Genomic DNA, 14,933 nt, shown 5'->3' with positions numbered 1-14,933 from the left:
ATATGTGTGTGTGTGTACATGTGTGTGTGTGTATATGTGTGTGTGTGTGCATACAGAGCCAGTTAGAGAAGAGACATGATTAGGAGCACTACATCCTTCTCCTTCTATCTCTTCTGACACAGATGTCGAGGCTTTCAGGTTTCTGAGAAGCACCGGGGAATCCTCCTGTCTCACAGCTCTGCTCCCAGTCCAGCCTGTCTCTCTCTCCTGTCTCACAGCCCTGCTCCCAGTCCAGCCTGTCTCTCTCTCCTGTCTCACAGCCCTGCTCCCAGGCCAGCCTGTCTCTCTCTCCTGTCTCAAAGCCCTGCTCCCAGTCCAGCCTGTCTCTCTCTCCTGTCTCACAGCCCTGCTCCCAGTCCAGCCTGTCTCTCTCTCCTGTCTCACAGCCCTGCTCCCAGTCCAGCCTTTCTCTCTCTCCTGTCTCAAAGCCCTGCTCCCAGTCCAGCCTGTCTCTCTCTCCTGTCTCACAGCCCTGCTCCCAGTCCAGCCTGTCTCTCTCTCCTGTCTCACAGCCCTGCTCCCAGTCCAGCCTGTCTCTCTCTCCTGTCTCACAGCCCTGCTCTATCTGTCCATCTACTCAACCTCATTCCCTCTTTAGACAAATAAATGCAACTAGCAACTTAGACACTTTATCTACATCCAGTCATTAACCCTCTAACTGGGGACAGAACGCACTTATCTCCTGGGAAGGATCGAGATGTTTCCTGTCACAATGTCCTTTTGGCATACTGGGGAGGGTGTTTAACTTGTCTGGAGAGCAACCCTAAGACAAGCAGGGTTTCACAACGAGGCGGTAGCCAGCACAGGTAACCTCGCCCTGGTGGTGTCTTAATCAGAACAGGGTCTTACAAGTCACAGGATGATGAACACGAGTTAGGAGGTGTTGATAAAACATAGTTTTGTTTGATACTGAGTCTGTTTCTATCACTTCCTTGCACTTCTGCATTAGCAAAAACGTTAAGTTTCCTTCCAGCTGAGCAAAATAAGGGAACTGATATGAAGCAATGTCCTTTATCTCCAGGGCTTGCAGTGCAAACACATGGGCTCATATTTCTTCCACATTTCATCACAATGAACACGCTGCTTAGCCATTGAACCTTAGTTGGCTGCCGTTATCAAATTCTCACCATCGTACTTTGAAAGAGTTTGCCTGAAGGTGTGACATCACATCCTGACTTTAGTATGTGTTATGCTCTTTACCACTCTCAGCTGCTTGACACCCCACCTAAACTTTTCATCTCAGATGATCACTACCTCTGGGAGACTGCAGGCTACGCCTCACTTCCTGTGTCATGGGTGAGATCTGAGGCGCTGAGTGCACTTCCTGTCTGTTACACTTTATTTAAAGGATTTCCTCTTAATGCTCTTATCATCCATTGGTTGATTGTTTATTGAGTATACTGTAAATATTGAGTTCGTACAGATTACCTTCTGATTAACAAACCAAAGAAACTGATCATGTTTCCATCTAGACAGCAGTCGTTACAATGAACCTGGTATAAACACACACAAAGGCACTGAAGTCCTGACAACTCGACTTACAGATGATCAATTGAGGTCAAACGTGTGCATAATATGTGCAAAGATCAAAACTAAACTGACTGATTGTATTTCATCAAATTTACTGTATTTCATCATATTTACAGTAAATAAAAGATGTTGATTAAATCAAGTCAACCAACTGAGGTGCTAACCAACTCTAAAACAATTTAGGATGCAGTTCATCATGTTACATGTCTCAATATATTATCACATTAATAGCAAAATCATCAGTTGTATAGTAGGTCTCATTAGTGCATATTCTCCTCCACCCTGAACCCAAAGCAGAGTCAGCATATAATGTCTTCATCCAGCAGATGCAGGGTGCTCATTATGTGTTCATGTAGCAGATACTTTTATCCAAAGCGACTACGGCAGGGGGATATGAACCTGTGATCTCTTGATCTGCCGCGGGGCTATTACCACCCCCAAATAATTAGCATCAACTTCCAGAAATCCTCAAGGCTTCTTGGGACTGTTTCTTTTCCTAAATACCTTCATTACATCTTCTTTACTAGTAGGAAACTTCTGCAATAATGATGTCATTTTCCTCCGTGGTGATATGGGTCCACTAGATGGCGCTGGCTCTGCATTGGCCTGCTGCATCATCTCCTTCTGCTCCTTCTTCTTCTCCCGGGACTCAGAAGAGCTCCTCTGCCGGCCTCTCCTATTGGCAGCAGGCCCCGCCCCCGCCTCCAGAACCCCTCCAGCAAAACCAGCAGAACGTGAACCTCCCTGGTCCCTCGAGGAACCTTGATCTGGAGCCGCTAGGTCAGGGAAGGGATCCCGTTCCAGTGCGGAGGAACTGGAGTCTCTCTTGTGGAGCTGTCGAGGCAGAGAGGAGGACCTGCGGCTGCTGGGCTCTCTGCTCTGGGGTCTCCCTCTCAGCGGTGCAGGGGGCAGGTCTACAGGCTCTCCCAGAATCCTTCGCTTCAGCTCATAACTGTCCCTGGAAGGCCCCACCAGACGAAGCGTGTCTCCGACCTGACGGATCATCACTGAAGGAAAATCATCCTTATATATCTGAATTCGTTTACCAACTTCAACTTGAACGTTGTGATCAAGAGACTGCAGCTGTATTTGTTGGGTGCGGATGGTTGGGGCGAGCGTGTTCAGCAGCCCCTGCAGCTTCTCCATCGCTGCCTGGACGTCCCTCCCCTGCAGGGCCACGCTGGAGACATCGGCACCCTCAGTCCCCTTCACATCCATCCTCACCTTGTGGTTCTTCAGGATCAAGTCAATGTCTTTCTGCTTGAAGGACCGAGCAAACCTGAGCAGATCTGGATCTGCCATGAAGGAGGCGGGTGGCCATGTGGAGGGGGTGTCTCTGGAAGAGGACCTCGCTCCATCCCCTGGTGGGCTGGGCTGGCCATACAGAAACTCTGATGAAGGGCTGGAGGGGAGAGACGGCGACAACGCAGAACAATCACCGTTCACTGCTGCAGGGCTGTTAAACACCGGACTGCAGGAGACATCACGCCCCCTGTTGGTGGACTTGGCAAAGGCACCCAGAGACTGTTCATGGCCGTTGATGCTGGGGTAAGGCGTGGGCGGCTGGGCGTCCAGCAGCTGGAGCTGGGCCTTCACCTCTCTGAGCCTCAGGAAGGAGCCCTGAACACGCAGCTCGCCCTGGAGCTTCTCCGTCACACGCAGACCATGCGCCATGAGGAGGCGCAGCACGGTCCTCTCACTGCTGAACAACCTCATGTTCAGACTGGCCTCCGCCGGCAGGTCCACCTGCCACACAATCACACACGTTTTTTTGTTCTACCTGGTCCCATTAAAAAATCAACATTCAATATGGATTTTGGTAAGAAGATAGCGGCTACCTCGGGTCTGTCCGCTGCCTTAACTTGGAGTGTAAATGCGTGTTTGTCGAATTCCAGTACATGGCTACGCTTCAGAACACGGTTAACCACTGCATTTAATTTATTCCACAGAAATTGATCGATTAAATACAAATACATAGGGTGTATACAGTATATCAGTTAATTACAATCGGTAACATTATTTAGTAGATTTTGGATATTGTACGTTTTAGCCTGTATCCAACAACTTGAAAGTTTGTTTAGTAAATAAATCTGACGTAAAAAAGTATAACTTATTCTTACCCGCTGCTTCCTCGAATATGACAAATGCCTGTCCTGGACGGTAGGACGGGAAAAGCACCCTCTTCACCTCTCCACCTCCGTTTCTTGGTCGAAGAAAGTGTATTGTGAGTTTATCTTCCATCCGGTCATCAGAGAGGATGTTTGGGACTCCTGTTACCTCAACAGACGTTCCAGACATGACCCCTGGTATTGCCAGACGCTGAGGGAGGAAAACTCGTTCTCACATAGCAATATTCTGGGAGAGATTTGCCATAGCATAGAACAATAAAAGCAGCATGGTCAACGAAAACTGAACTAAATTAAGTACATTTTCAGTTGTAGGTTAACGAAGATACTTTCCACTCCTTCACAGAATCTTAAACTTAGTATCCCACCACCGACGAGTAAAGGTACGCGTTCTATTACCTTACAATTTAAAACAACCAAACTTCAGATTATAGTTCTTGAAATGCAACACTGGTTAAATGCCTACCCTTCACTTTATTCGACCTTTACTTTATTTCAGCTTCAATATTCCTTCGCATTTCGTCAATATCGAAAGTGAAAGAGACTTGGTTTAAAAGTCCACCGCGTGGTTCTGCATGCAAGTCACCGCAACATTATCTGCGTAGTATCCGTTGTATAAATGTGCATGAACATACCTACAAAGGAAGTACTTGAAAGTTTTACATTTTGTTGGACAGTTGTCCAACATATATTTAACCAAAACAAATAACGGACATAAACATGTTCAATGTTGTGGGCGTTGTTACACAAAGCAAAAGTTGGATTACAAAAGGTCAGTCAATAAAGAGTGAACTTGGACTTCATTGGTCATTTATTTCAGAATAATTTCTTGAGAGGTCAACAAATGTACAAAATGGTAGGTGTTGTAATACACAAACAGCAGTAGCTAGCTAGTAGAAAATACCACAACACCACTCGCACAAGAAAGCTCGGCCACAAGTAGAGATGTTTCACTCCCTGGAACTCCTTTATGGTGTCATTCCCAGAACAGGCAAGAGATCTGTGCAAAGAGAACAAATCGCTTAAGAAAAATAATACTTTAATTCAGTTTAAACAAGGCACTCATTTAACAATGTTTATAATTCTGTCTAATACACAGTTGCTCAAGCTGTGACTTGTCTGGGGTTTACCTATAACCCTGCCATGGAGAAGCACAGCAGGGCCTCAAACAGCCCCAGGTCTCTCTAGCAGACACTACAGGAAAGAACAGAGCCACTGCAGGCTCTGCCTCGCTGAACAGGCCTGCACATGTCGAATAACACTAACACACGTGTTCACGCAAACACTACAGGGCTGAGTTAAAAAAATGTAATATAAAACTATGAGCAGCAGTAAAAGATTAGGAGCACCCACTGAAAAGTTCTTAATGGTCTTTTCGGCTCTTCAAATTGAGCGCTAGCTAGCTCCCTGTCACATGACAACAGAGCACAGTGACAAGGAGTGACTGGTTCAAATTAGCTGTCAATCTAAAATCTGCATTAAAGTTAAGAACGTTTAACTGGTTATGTAATGTTGGATAGACCGGTACACAGGTCACCATCAGCTCACAGCAGGCACATACTACTGTGCAGTTGCCCAATTAGCAAGTGTTTTGTAAAGAAATTGAAACAGGTTGCACCATAATGAGTATTTGCACGCTCACAAATGCCCCCACATATACTTTTAGGTCGCACCGAATTTTGGGAAAATATACGACCAAAATGGTTGCAATTTTGAGCCCTGCACATTCTCTAACACACGTCTATATCTGACTACCCACTACTGCTGGCTGCAGCCATGCTTGCATTAGCACCTGATGTGACTTAGTTTAGTTCTAGGAACCTACCTCCAGGATGAACATGTAGCCATGACAACGACAGCTCCTGTCTCACCACGACAACATCAGCGCCTGTCTCACCACACAATCAGGAACTGCAGGCCTTTTGCTAGCATCCCTGGTAAGCTTCATCTAAACAAGACAGATTCAGTAACAGCTGTTATACTAAATAGAATGCAGAGTAAAGATCCATGTGAAAAGCGGTTATACATGTCTGGGGTTTACCTATAACCCTGCCATGGAGATGCACAGCATGGCCTCAAACAGCCCCAAGTCTCTCTAGCAGACACTACAGGAAAGAACAGAGCCACTGCAGGCTCTGCCTCGCTGAACAGGCCTGCACATGTCTAACACACTCGCATTCTAACAGTCACTAACACATTTATTCACACACACTGTATATGAAAAACCCACATGAATCTTCTGGGTGTAATAGCAACAGGGAACATAGGCTTTACAACAAGTGAAGGTTCATACCATTATTGTTTGGATGACTTCCTAGAGAGATGTTCCAGTCCTGGGTAGGTAGCTCATCATGGTTTCTCACATCAATAGATGGTTACAGCTACACAACAAAAAATATGTTCAGTAATAGCTGGTATACTAAAGAGAATGCAGAGTAAGGATCCATGTGAAAAGCAGTTATAAATGTTTAAAATGTCTGGGGTTTACCTATAACCCTGCCATGGAGAAGCACAGCAGGGCCTCAAACAGCCCCAGGTCTCTAGCAGACACTACAGGAAAGAACAGAGCCACTGCAGGCTCTGCCTCGCTGAACAGGCCTGCACGACACACGCTGAAGGGTATGGGCCTACCTCATGAAGTTACACCACTTCAGGTAAATCCTCCATTTCGCAATTTTTTGCCCTGTCGCAGTAGGAGTGGCGCAGTTTGTTTCTAAAGTAAGAAACAAAACAATTGGTTGAATCTTTTAAGACGTATTGATCATTTCATTTTACTGTACGGTCTCCACATGGGATACACTCATTGTCACGTGTGTTTGTCGGCATATAAAAACTGCTTAAAAACTGGGAAATACTGTGACATTTGACCAAATGCAACATTTTAAATTAAATGTGAAAACCTACCTTCATCACGTTGATTCTGTGCATCCACGCGGCAGCGTTAAGTTCCAATCTGCAATCAGAACGAAACTTTATTTGGATTATGCGATTAACTATACGAATGTAGAGCAATTCGATATGTGCTGGAAACTATATGTCATTTACAACTAAATTGTCGAAAGGTATTACAACGGTTAAACGCTATATACAAACATAAGATTACTTCTGATTGCGTCCAACACATTCGTCTTCGTACCCGTTGGAAAGTTTAATTCTATCGAGCACACACATCACATCCGTTTTTCAAGGCGAAACCATTTCCGTTTCCGTCACTTGAATCCTTGATCGTCTTCTTTCGCGTTTCCGGTTTTGCGAAATTTGCTTTCAGAATAATAGCATAGCCTGAGTTGTGCCAAATCATGTAATGTGGTGACGAGTGGTGGTTGTAGCATTTACAAATTATAGAAGTTAATTTAAAATAAAAAATAAAACGTTCAAAAAAGTATAGCTAGACCTTCAAAATGTATAATTTATATTGACCAAAAAGAGGACTAGCTCTTTATTTTATTTTTTCGAAATGAACCGGAAATAAGATTTCTTATTGCGGCTGGCGTCACACTACTTGACACAGTCAGTTGGAAAACCTGCATCACATAATAATCAAGTGCTCAATCCGTTCAAAAAAGGTAAATACTGATATTTTGTTTTCTGTACAGACGTAAAGATGATAACATTTATGAATAACGAGTGAATGGTATGTGATGATTTTCTTTAGGCGATACTCCAATGCACCCTAAAAGGCAAGCTGACAGCCAGCATAAATTCTAGCTAACTTGAGCGTAAAGGCTAACCACTAGGTACTGTACAGGAGAAGCTAACATGGTTAGCCCAAGTTCCTTCCTTTTTATTGTCACTTGTTAGCTGCCGTTTTGGAAAAACTTGTTTCACCTTAGCATTGAGGGGGGGGGGGGGGGGGGTGTCGAATGGTGTGACGTGAAGCTAAATTACCACTCAAAGCTATGCTCGAGGCAACTGGTACTAATATTCAACCACTATTAGCACTGTCTAGCTAACGTTGCTATCGTATGTAGCTACCTAGCCAACAAAAGCCGTAATGGATGTATCCGTTAAATTGCCATGATGTAGCTAACTTGCCTGCTAACTAACTTGCTAATAAAGGTGGGACTATGGAGTTGGCTATCTAGCTCGCTAGAAATTTTAACTTTTGGACAAAGTTTAATCACGAATAGTTTTGAGATGGTTCTTAGGGTAACACTAATGCAATACTTTCATACTACTGATTTCAGTCCGTGGGTGACTAAAGATGAAGAACCAGGACACCGAGGATTCCGTCACGCTGTCAGCTGACGAGGCGCTACCTAGCACGGGCGAGACGGAGGGACCTGAGGTGGTCAAAGCCGTTACAGACACTTCCAACCTCGCAAACACAGAGACCCCGCCTGCAGACACACCTCCACAGGGCGACGCTGTCGAAAGTGAAGGTAACTCTAGCTGTACTGGTTATCGAGGCTTATAACACTGAGGTGCTGAGGTACTGTCTATAATCTAGGCTACAGTATTTGCATGGGAAAAAAATAAGCATATATATAGCTTATATGCTACTTGTTCCATATGGAAAATAAAAACTTGGACATGAACATGAACACTCGGTTTCTCGCTCAGTAGCGCTCGCTCACACAAAAAGTTCTAATTGACCTATATATCGGTTGCAAACTAACACCTTTTTTTTCCCAACACCCTATATCCTAATATGTCACATCCAATAGGCCTACATCAAGTGTTCTGACTTGTACTTGTCTATAATAATCACCAGGTACACGCAATGTCGGAGTTCATTTGAGTGCTTTATTCCTCATGCCGTGCATGGTACAATCTACAGGTTTGGTCCTGCTTATGGCAGTGCTAAACATTTAATCTCCCTTCAACAAAAATGTCAACATACGGTGGTGGCTTTACGCCAGTTACAAAAGCCTCCTATGAATGAATTTGTCTTTGGATCAGTATGTCTTAACCCCTTCTCTAGGGCAGACATCCCAACCTGCAGAGACTCATTTCCGGGAGGTGTTCCGCCTGACCCCCCTCCCCCAGGAAAACGAAGACATTCGCTCTTGCAAATGTCCGACTTGGCGCAGTGGGTAGGGTGGTTGGAGTCGTCTAGTGCTGCATTCACTTGCAGTGGGATATTAGAAATTTGCTTGCGCAAATGTCCGATGAGCCACAACCTTTCTTTGTTTTCAAAACTGGCAACTGGGGTGGCAAGGCTATTTTCAGGGTGGCAGGTGCCACCCCATGCCACCCCGGTAGATCCGCCCCTGCGTTCACGTTCTTCTTTATCCGTTGGCAAGTAAATACTTCCGTGAACCCCATATAGCAAGATCTCAATGCGTGCCTGTGATAGCTAAAAACTAGCAAACACATTTTCCCACGTCTATTTTCTTCCCCAAAGCAAAATGTATTTATACATCGTTTTAATATATATCCCTTGTGCTGCCTTCGGCTCACATGCCCCAAAGGTTCATAACGAACCATCGTTGTTAACCCAATTTTGCCCCATACAAAAATAAATGAAAATCATTTTCTTTTAACCTTCGCAATGTGTGGGGTCTGAGACAGCCCAACGGTTAAAAGAAAATTCTTCACTTTGTTTTTGTATGCGGTAAACTTGTCGCAATACGACGGTGGGTCACAATGACTGATGGGTCAGAATGACCCGAAGATAACACAAGGGTTAAATATATATATTTAATATAAAAAATGACTGACACATTTATTTGCTGCAGCTAAGGGGTGCTGCAGTACCCTTAGCACCACCCTTCCCACGCCACTGCACACAATTTGGAACTATTCCATGTTACGTAACTAGCTCGCCTTAAGCCGTCACTCTGTCCCCGTATCTAGCTGAGCCAGAGGGGGTGGCTGAGGCCGTGGCGCTCCCCAGCCTGGCTCCTGATGTGGCTGATGAGCTGAGCCGGCAGCTGGAGGACATTCTGAACACCTACTGCTTAGAGGACAGCGGGGAGGATGGAGCACCCATCCCCAACGGCCAATCACACGGACCTGAGCTCAATGGCCTGGCCAATGAGAGGGAGGACAGCAAGCCAGAGGAAGTGAAAGTGAACGGAGGCGGAAGAGGCGGTGCCAAGAAAGATCAGAAGAAGATACAGGACAAAAAAAAAGTGAAAGGACTAGGTAATGCTAGCCCTAACCTCTCTAGCTAATGCTAACCCTATCCTCTCTAGCTAATGCTAACCCTATCCTCTCTAGCTAATGCTAACCCTAACCTCTCTAGCTAATGCTAACCCTAACCTCTCTAGCTAATGCTTACCCTAACCTCTGTAGGTAATGCTAACCCCTAACCTGTCTAGGTAATGCTAACCCCTAACCTCTTTAGGTAATGCTAACCTCTTTAGGGAACACACCACTCTATCCTCTCTAGCTGTTGGGATTGGAGCCGAGATGTGTGGAGCCTCTCATAGTAATTGTTTCATGTCTAAATATTTTTTCCAGTCTATATATTTTTTATTTAAGCCGTTGTGTTGCCTGTGTGTGTGAAGGTAAAGAGATCACCCTGCTGATGCAGACCCTGAACACGCTGAGCACCCCAGAGGAGAAGCTGACCGGCCTCTGCAAGAAGTACGCTGAACTGGTGAGTGTCTGCTTTCTACTGCTCAGGTCAGCCTGGGCCATCATTCAGCCAGCAGGGCTGTTGGAGCGCATGTTGACATGCCGCCAGTTTATGGAAGTCAGGGATTAATTGCTGATGCAGAGATCTATGTTACACCCACATCAAGCGACGCAGTGCAGATCTCACCTCTGTGTGTGTGTGTGTGTGTGTTAGCTTGAGGAACAGCGTGGCTCCCAGAAGCAGATGCGGGCGCTGCAGAACAAGCAGAAACAGCTGCTTCAGGAGAAGGACGTTCTGAGAAGCGAGCACAGCAAGGCCGTCTTGGCCCGGAGCAAGCTGGAGAGTCTCTGTCGAGAGCTGCAGAGACACAACCGCACGCTCAAGGTGACCACAACCACACCAGACACATCAACCACCTATCAACTGTGCCAGCTGAGACAGCAGAGGGACATCTACTCATCAGAACACTATATTTAAAAGAGCTGTAATACACACTCAGCAGACGCTTTCATCCAGGTGTAGAGTACAGGTGGGATTTGAACCTCTGCGCTTGATTGTCCCCCAGGAGGATGGTGTGCAGCGTGCGCGGGTGGAGGAGGAGAAGAGGAAGGAGGTGACGTGTCACTTCCAGGTGACGCTGAACGACATCCAGGCCCAGATGGAGCAGCACAATGAAAGGAACGCCGGGCTGAGGCAGGAGAACAGCCAGCTGGCCGACAAGCTGAAGAAGCTTCTGCAGCAGTATGAGCTCAGAGAGGAGGTGAGACAGAGAGACACAGCAAGAGACACAGAGAGAGAGAGACACCCTAACCCCCATTCTCTCCCCCTTCTCCCCCAGCATATAGACAATTTGTAACCTCTCTATCCCCCAGCACATAAACAAGGTGTAACCTCTCTCTCCCCCAGCACATAAACAAGGTGTAACCTCTCTCTCCCCCAGCACATAAACGAGGTGTAACCTCTCTCTCCCCCAGCACATAGACAAGGTGTTCAAGCATAAGGACCTACAGCAGCAGCTGGTAGATGCTAAGCTGCACCAGGCTCAGGAGCTGCTCAAGGAGTCAGAGGAACGCCATCACAGAGAGAAAGAATTCGTAAGCACACACCCTGAACTCTCTCTCTGCTCAATACAGACACAGTGAACACAGACTCACCCTGAACACACTCTCTGCTCAACCAACACAGCCAGACTGCCAGAGATGTGAGATGGTTGAAGCCAGCAGTGTTTCAGCCTCACCTCTCTCCTCACCTCTCTCTCCTCTCCTCCTCCAGCTCCTGAAAGAGGCAGTAGAGTCCCAGAGGATGTGTGAGCTGATGAAACAGCAGGAGGTTCACCTAAAACAACAGGTGTGTGTGTGTGTGTGTGTGTGTGTGTGTGTGTGTGTGTGTGTGTGTGTGTGTGTGTGTGTGAGAGATGTTTGTGATGATCTCAGTCTTCCTCTAACCACCCTGGTGTCTCCTGCTGTTCTGGTCCAGCTGTCGTTGTACACAGAGAAGTTTGAGGAATTTCAGAGCACCCTGTCCAAGAGCAACGAGGTCTTCACCACCTTCAAGCAAGAGATGGACAAGGTGAGTGAGAGAGGGAGATGAGAGACTGGTCCATCCATTGGGTCCACGCATTGACGTTTGTTTGTCTCCAGATGACTAAGAAGATCAAGAAGCTGGAGAAGGAGACAGTGATGTATCGCTCTCGCTGGGAGAGCAGTAACAAAGCGCTGCTGGATATGGCTGAGGAGGTACACACCACCACACACACCTCTAACCCTAATCCTACCACACACACACCTCTACCACACACCACCACACACACCTCTAACCCTAACCCTACCACACACCACCTCTACCACACACCCTACCACACACCTCTACCACACACCACCACACACACCTCTAACCCTAACCCTACCACACACCACCTCTACCACACACCCTACCACACACCTCTACCACACACCACCACACACACCTCTAACCCTAACCCTACCACACACCACCTCTACCACACACCCCTACCACCACACACCACCACACACACCTCTACCACACACCCCTACCACACACCCCTACCACACACCCCTACCACACACACACCCCTACCACACACACACCTCTACCACACACCCCTACCACACACCCCTACCACACACCTCTACCACACACACCACCACACACACCTCTACCACACACCTCTACCACACACCCCTACCACACACCACCTCTACCACACACACCACCACACACACACACCTCTAACCCTACAACACACCACCGCACACCTCTACCACACCACCTCTAACACACACCAGGCACGGCATAAAATTACTGTGGAACTTTCATTCGCATTTAACGCATCCCCATGATCAGTATTGCACAGAAGGAGCCGCTTTACCTGAGTGCAGCCTGTTAGACCAGCTACTAAAAGACTCACTACTGCAACATAGGGGAAAAAAATTGAAATGTTGAATAAATATTTTCTAAAAAGGTTTTACATAAACGAGTTGATAGGTGGGAAACCCCCATGTTGAAACTTGTTGTGTGTGCAGAAGACCCTGCGGGACCGTGAGTGTGACGGGCTCCAGGGGAAGGTACAGAAGCTGGAGAAGCTGTGCAGGGCGCTGCAGCAGGAACGCAACCAGCTCAGCAAGAGGGTCCAGGAGCCCAGCCCAGACGCCCCGGCCTCCCCAACACCCCCTGCAGACTCCCAGGAGCCCTGCCCACACCCAGACAGCCCTCCTGCCCATGGCCCCTGCTCCCCAGGCCCTCCCGCCTGCCACTGTGGTCCAGAGCTGGACTCTGAGAGCCAGGCCTGCTCTCTGCCTCTCGCTGCCCAGGAGTGAAGCCTCTCAGCTGGGGAGTGCTGCTCACAGGCTCCCCCGACCCCCCCCTGAACCCCACCGACCAGCCGACCTGCAGGTCACTACTACTGCAGTGTGTCTGAGGGCTCCAGAGCTGGAGGATGTTGGAGCTGATTACTGATCCAGGACCAGATTAGCCTCTTCTGTTACTCCGAGCATCTGATCCTTCACCTGTCGTTAGCACTGACCGCCTCCCCCTCTGTCTGGTCTCTTGGGAGGGTTCATGATCATGTTGATGGGAAGATTGTGCCTTCCAGAAGGTTCTTCTAGTGTTTTTGGTTTCTCACGTTGTTCTTTAAACTGTTCTACATTATCCTGGATGCGTATACGTGTACACTTGCGTGCTAGAACGTCTCCGCAACATGGCTGTATCTTCCTGTGTGAGACGCTGAGCTTCTCTGCTGTACCAAGAGGCCGTATCCTGCTGATCTCTTCCCAGCCTGCCGGAGACCGCAGACTGAGTCTGCCCACAGAGTACATTCCAGAATGTTGATGGAAGCTCCTCCCACAACAGGCTAGCTCCTCCCACAACCGGTTAGCTCCTCCCACAGCAGGCTAGCTCCTCCCACAGCAGGCTAGCTCCTCCCACAGCACACTGGGCTGGTACTCCGCTCCCTCTGCAGCAGGACATACTCATGCATTCCTTTCTTTTATTCCTTGTTTCCATTACAAACTCCACTGACCACACAGCTAGACCATCGATAAATTACTAGAATAAATACTGATAATGTTGAGACCCACAAAGTCTGTCAGCCTGCACAGACGCTTGTGAACCCTGTTTTGGGGGTGAAAGTTGTGTTCATTTATGATATGTGCTGCTCTACATGACACAACACAGTGTTGTTTTGTTGCACAATGCTTCTGATTTTGCAGGAAATATTTATTTCAAATATCTAAGAGTTATTTGGACACTTGAGTATCTAAAAAAACCACCACTATATAAAAATCTATAACACCACTATATATATAAATCTATTTTTCTTAAATCAACAAAAAAAATTCCTGTGACCAAATTTGGTGTTTCCTGAATTTCTGTAAATGTGTTAGATTAGATTCTACACATGTCACCTAGCTACTTCTTTCCATGTTGGCTTTCTTTCTATCCTGAGCTCTTTGGGATCATGCTGGCTGTGTGCTGGCCACTGACACAGCCAAGGGGAGATTCAGTATTCCATCCATGTGTCTAAGAGTGGATGTGCATGATTGTGCGAACCAATTGTCATTACCTCCCAGTTGTACGACTAAAGTTTTGAATCAAGTGAGGTGATCAAATGTTGAATATATTTCTATGCAACCCCTCTCCCCACCTCTCTCTCTCTCTCTCTCTCTCAGTGGTCTCTGTACCAGTCTCAGTTTAAAAGCTTTCTCTCTCCCCTCTCTCTCTCCCCCCTCTCTCTACCCTCTCTTCCTCTCGGTGGTCTTACTCTACCAGTCTCAGTGGATGAGGACCAGCTGAGACTGGACCTCAGTTCTGTTAATACTGTCATGGATGTCTACACTTGTACCAGTCTCACAGTAACACTCCTGGTTCTTGTCTCACAGTAACACTCCTGGTTCCTGTCTCACCTGTGAGTGGCTTGAGAACCAGTGTTGTAGACAATGTTCCTTTACATTCGATTTGACTTCTGTCTTAGTCTGTTGTACAGGATCAACAGCAGAGGTTTTCAAGGATCACAAATGTTAAACTTTTCTCACTATTCCCCAGAGAGCCAGACTCAGTCTTTATCTTGAAATACTTGACGGGTTTAGAGATTTATCAAAATTGATCGGGAACCAAAGATTCTGTCCTCTTATTGGTTTTTGTTTGCCTTTTTTTCTGGCCCGGTAAACTGGTTTCTTGCTAAATAAACTATTAAATGAAAATGATTTTGAAATGATTTGTTTTTTCAAACGTAT

General features: G+C 46.7%; 2 protein-coding genes and 3 non-coding genes across 10 annotated transcripts; 1 reads left to right on the top strand and 4 right to left on the bottom strand.

Annotated features, from left to right (window-relative positions):
* Positions 1-1,366: 1,366 nt before the first annotated feature.
* On the bottom strand, positions 1,367-4,280 carry si:dkey-154b15.1. 6 transcript variants are annotated; one of them, XM_047019557.1, is made up of 4 exons: positions 4,056-4,280; positions 3,651-3,849; positions 3,369-3,457; positions 1,367-3,276 (listed from the first exon to the last, which is right to left on the bottom strand). In XM_047019557.1, the coding sequence occupies exons 2-4, from the start codon at positions 3,826-3,828 to the stop codon at positions 1,999-2,001; spliced, it is 1,545 nt and encodes a 514-aa protein (XP_046875513.1). In that variant the 5' UTR covers positions 3,829-3,849; positions 4,056-4,280; the 3' UTR covers positions 1,367-1,998. The 6 variants fall into 6 exon arrangements, with proteins under 6 accessions (XP_046875513.1, XP_046875510.1, XP_046875512.1 ...); XM_047019554.1 differs by having other exon boundaries at positions 3,651-3,885; positions 4,056-4,278; XM_047019556.1 differs by having other exon boundaries at positions 3,651-3,885; positions 4,123-4,278.
* A 489-nt stretch (positions 4,281-4,769) lies between these two features.
* On the bottom strand, positions 4,770-4,904 carry LOC124467628. The gene has a single exon (XR_006956095.1). It is a non-coding gene; the product is annotated as a small nucleolar RNA SNORA9 (small nucleolar RNA).
* Positions 4,905-5,680: 776 nt separating this feature from the next.
* Positions 5,681-5,815, bottom strand: LOC124467630. The gene has a single exon (XR_006956097.1). It is a non-coding gene; the product is annotated as a small nucleolar RNA SNORA9 (small nucleolar RNA).
* Positions 5,816-6,127: 312 nt separating this feature from the next.
* On the bottom strand, positions 6,128-6,260 carry LOC124467629. Its single transcript, XR_006956096.1, has one exon. It is a non-coding gene; the product is annotated as a small nucleolar RNA SNORA9 (small nucleolar RNA).
* Positions 6,261-7,120: 860 nt separating this feature from the next.
* Positions 7,121-14,914, top strand: txlna (taxilin alpha). Its single transcript, XM_047018968.1, has 11 exons — positions 7,121-7,222; positions 7,844-8,038; positions 9,456-9,746; positions 10,112-10,203; positions 10,396-10,566; positions 10,748-10,942; positions 11,157-11,276; positions 11,455-11,529; positions 11,659-11,751; positions 11,823-11,918; positions 12,726-14,914. Exons 2-11 carry the CDS (start codon positions 7,861-7,863, stop codon positions 13,017-13,019), a joined length of 1,605 nt encoding a protein of 534 aa, XP_046874924.1. The 5' UTR covers positions 7,121-7,222; positions 7,844-7,860; the 3' UTR covers positions 13,020-14,914.
* Positions 14,915-14,933: the final 19 nt, after the last annotated feature.

The sequence above is a fragment of the Hypomesus transpacificus genome, chromosome 4, assembly GCF_021917145.1.
Source record: "Hypomesus transpacificus isolate Combined female chromosome 4, fHypTra1, whole genome shotgun sequence".
NCBI classification, from domain to species: Eukaryota; Metazoa; Chordata; class Actinopteri; order Osmeriformes; family Osmeridae; genus Hypomesus; species Hypomesus transpacificus.
This window is presented reverse-complemented; position numbering and strand designations above follow the sequence as displayed.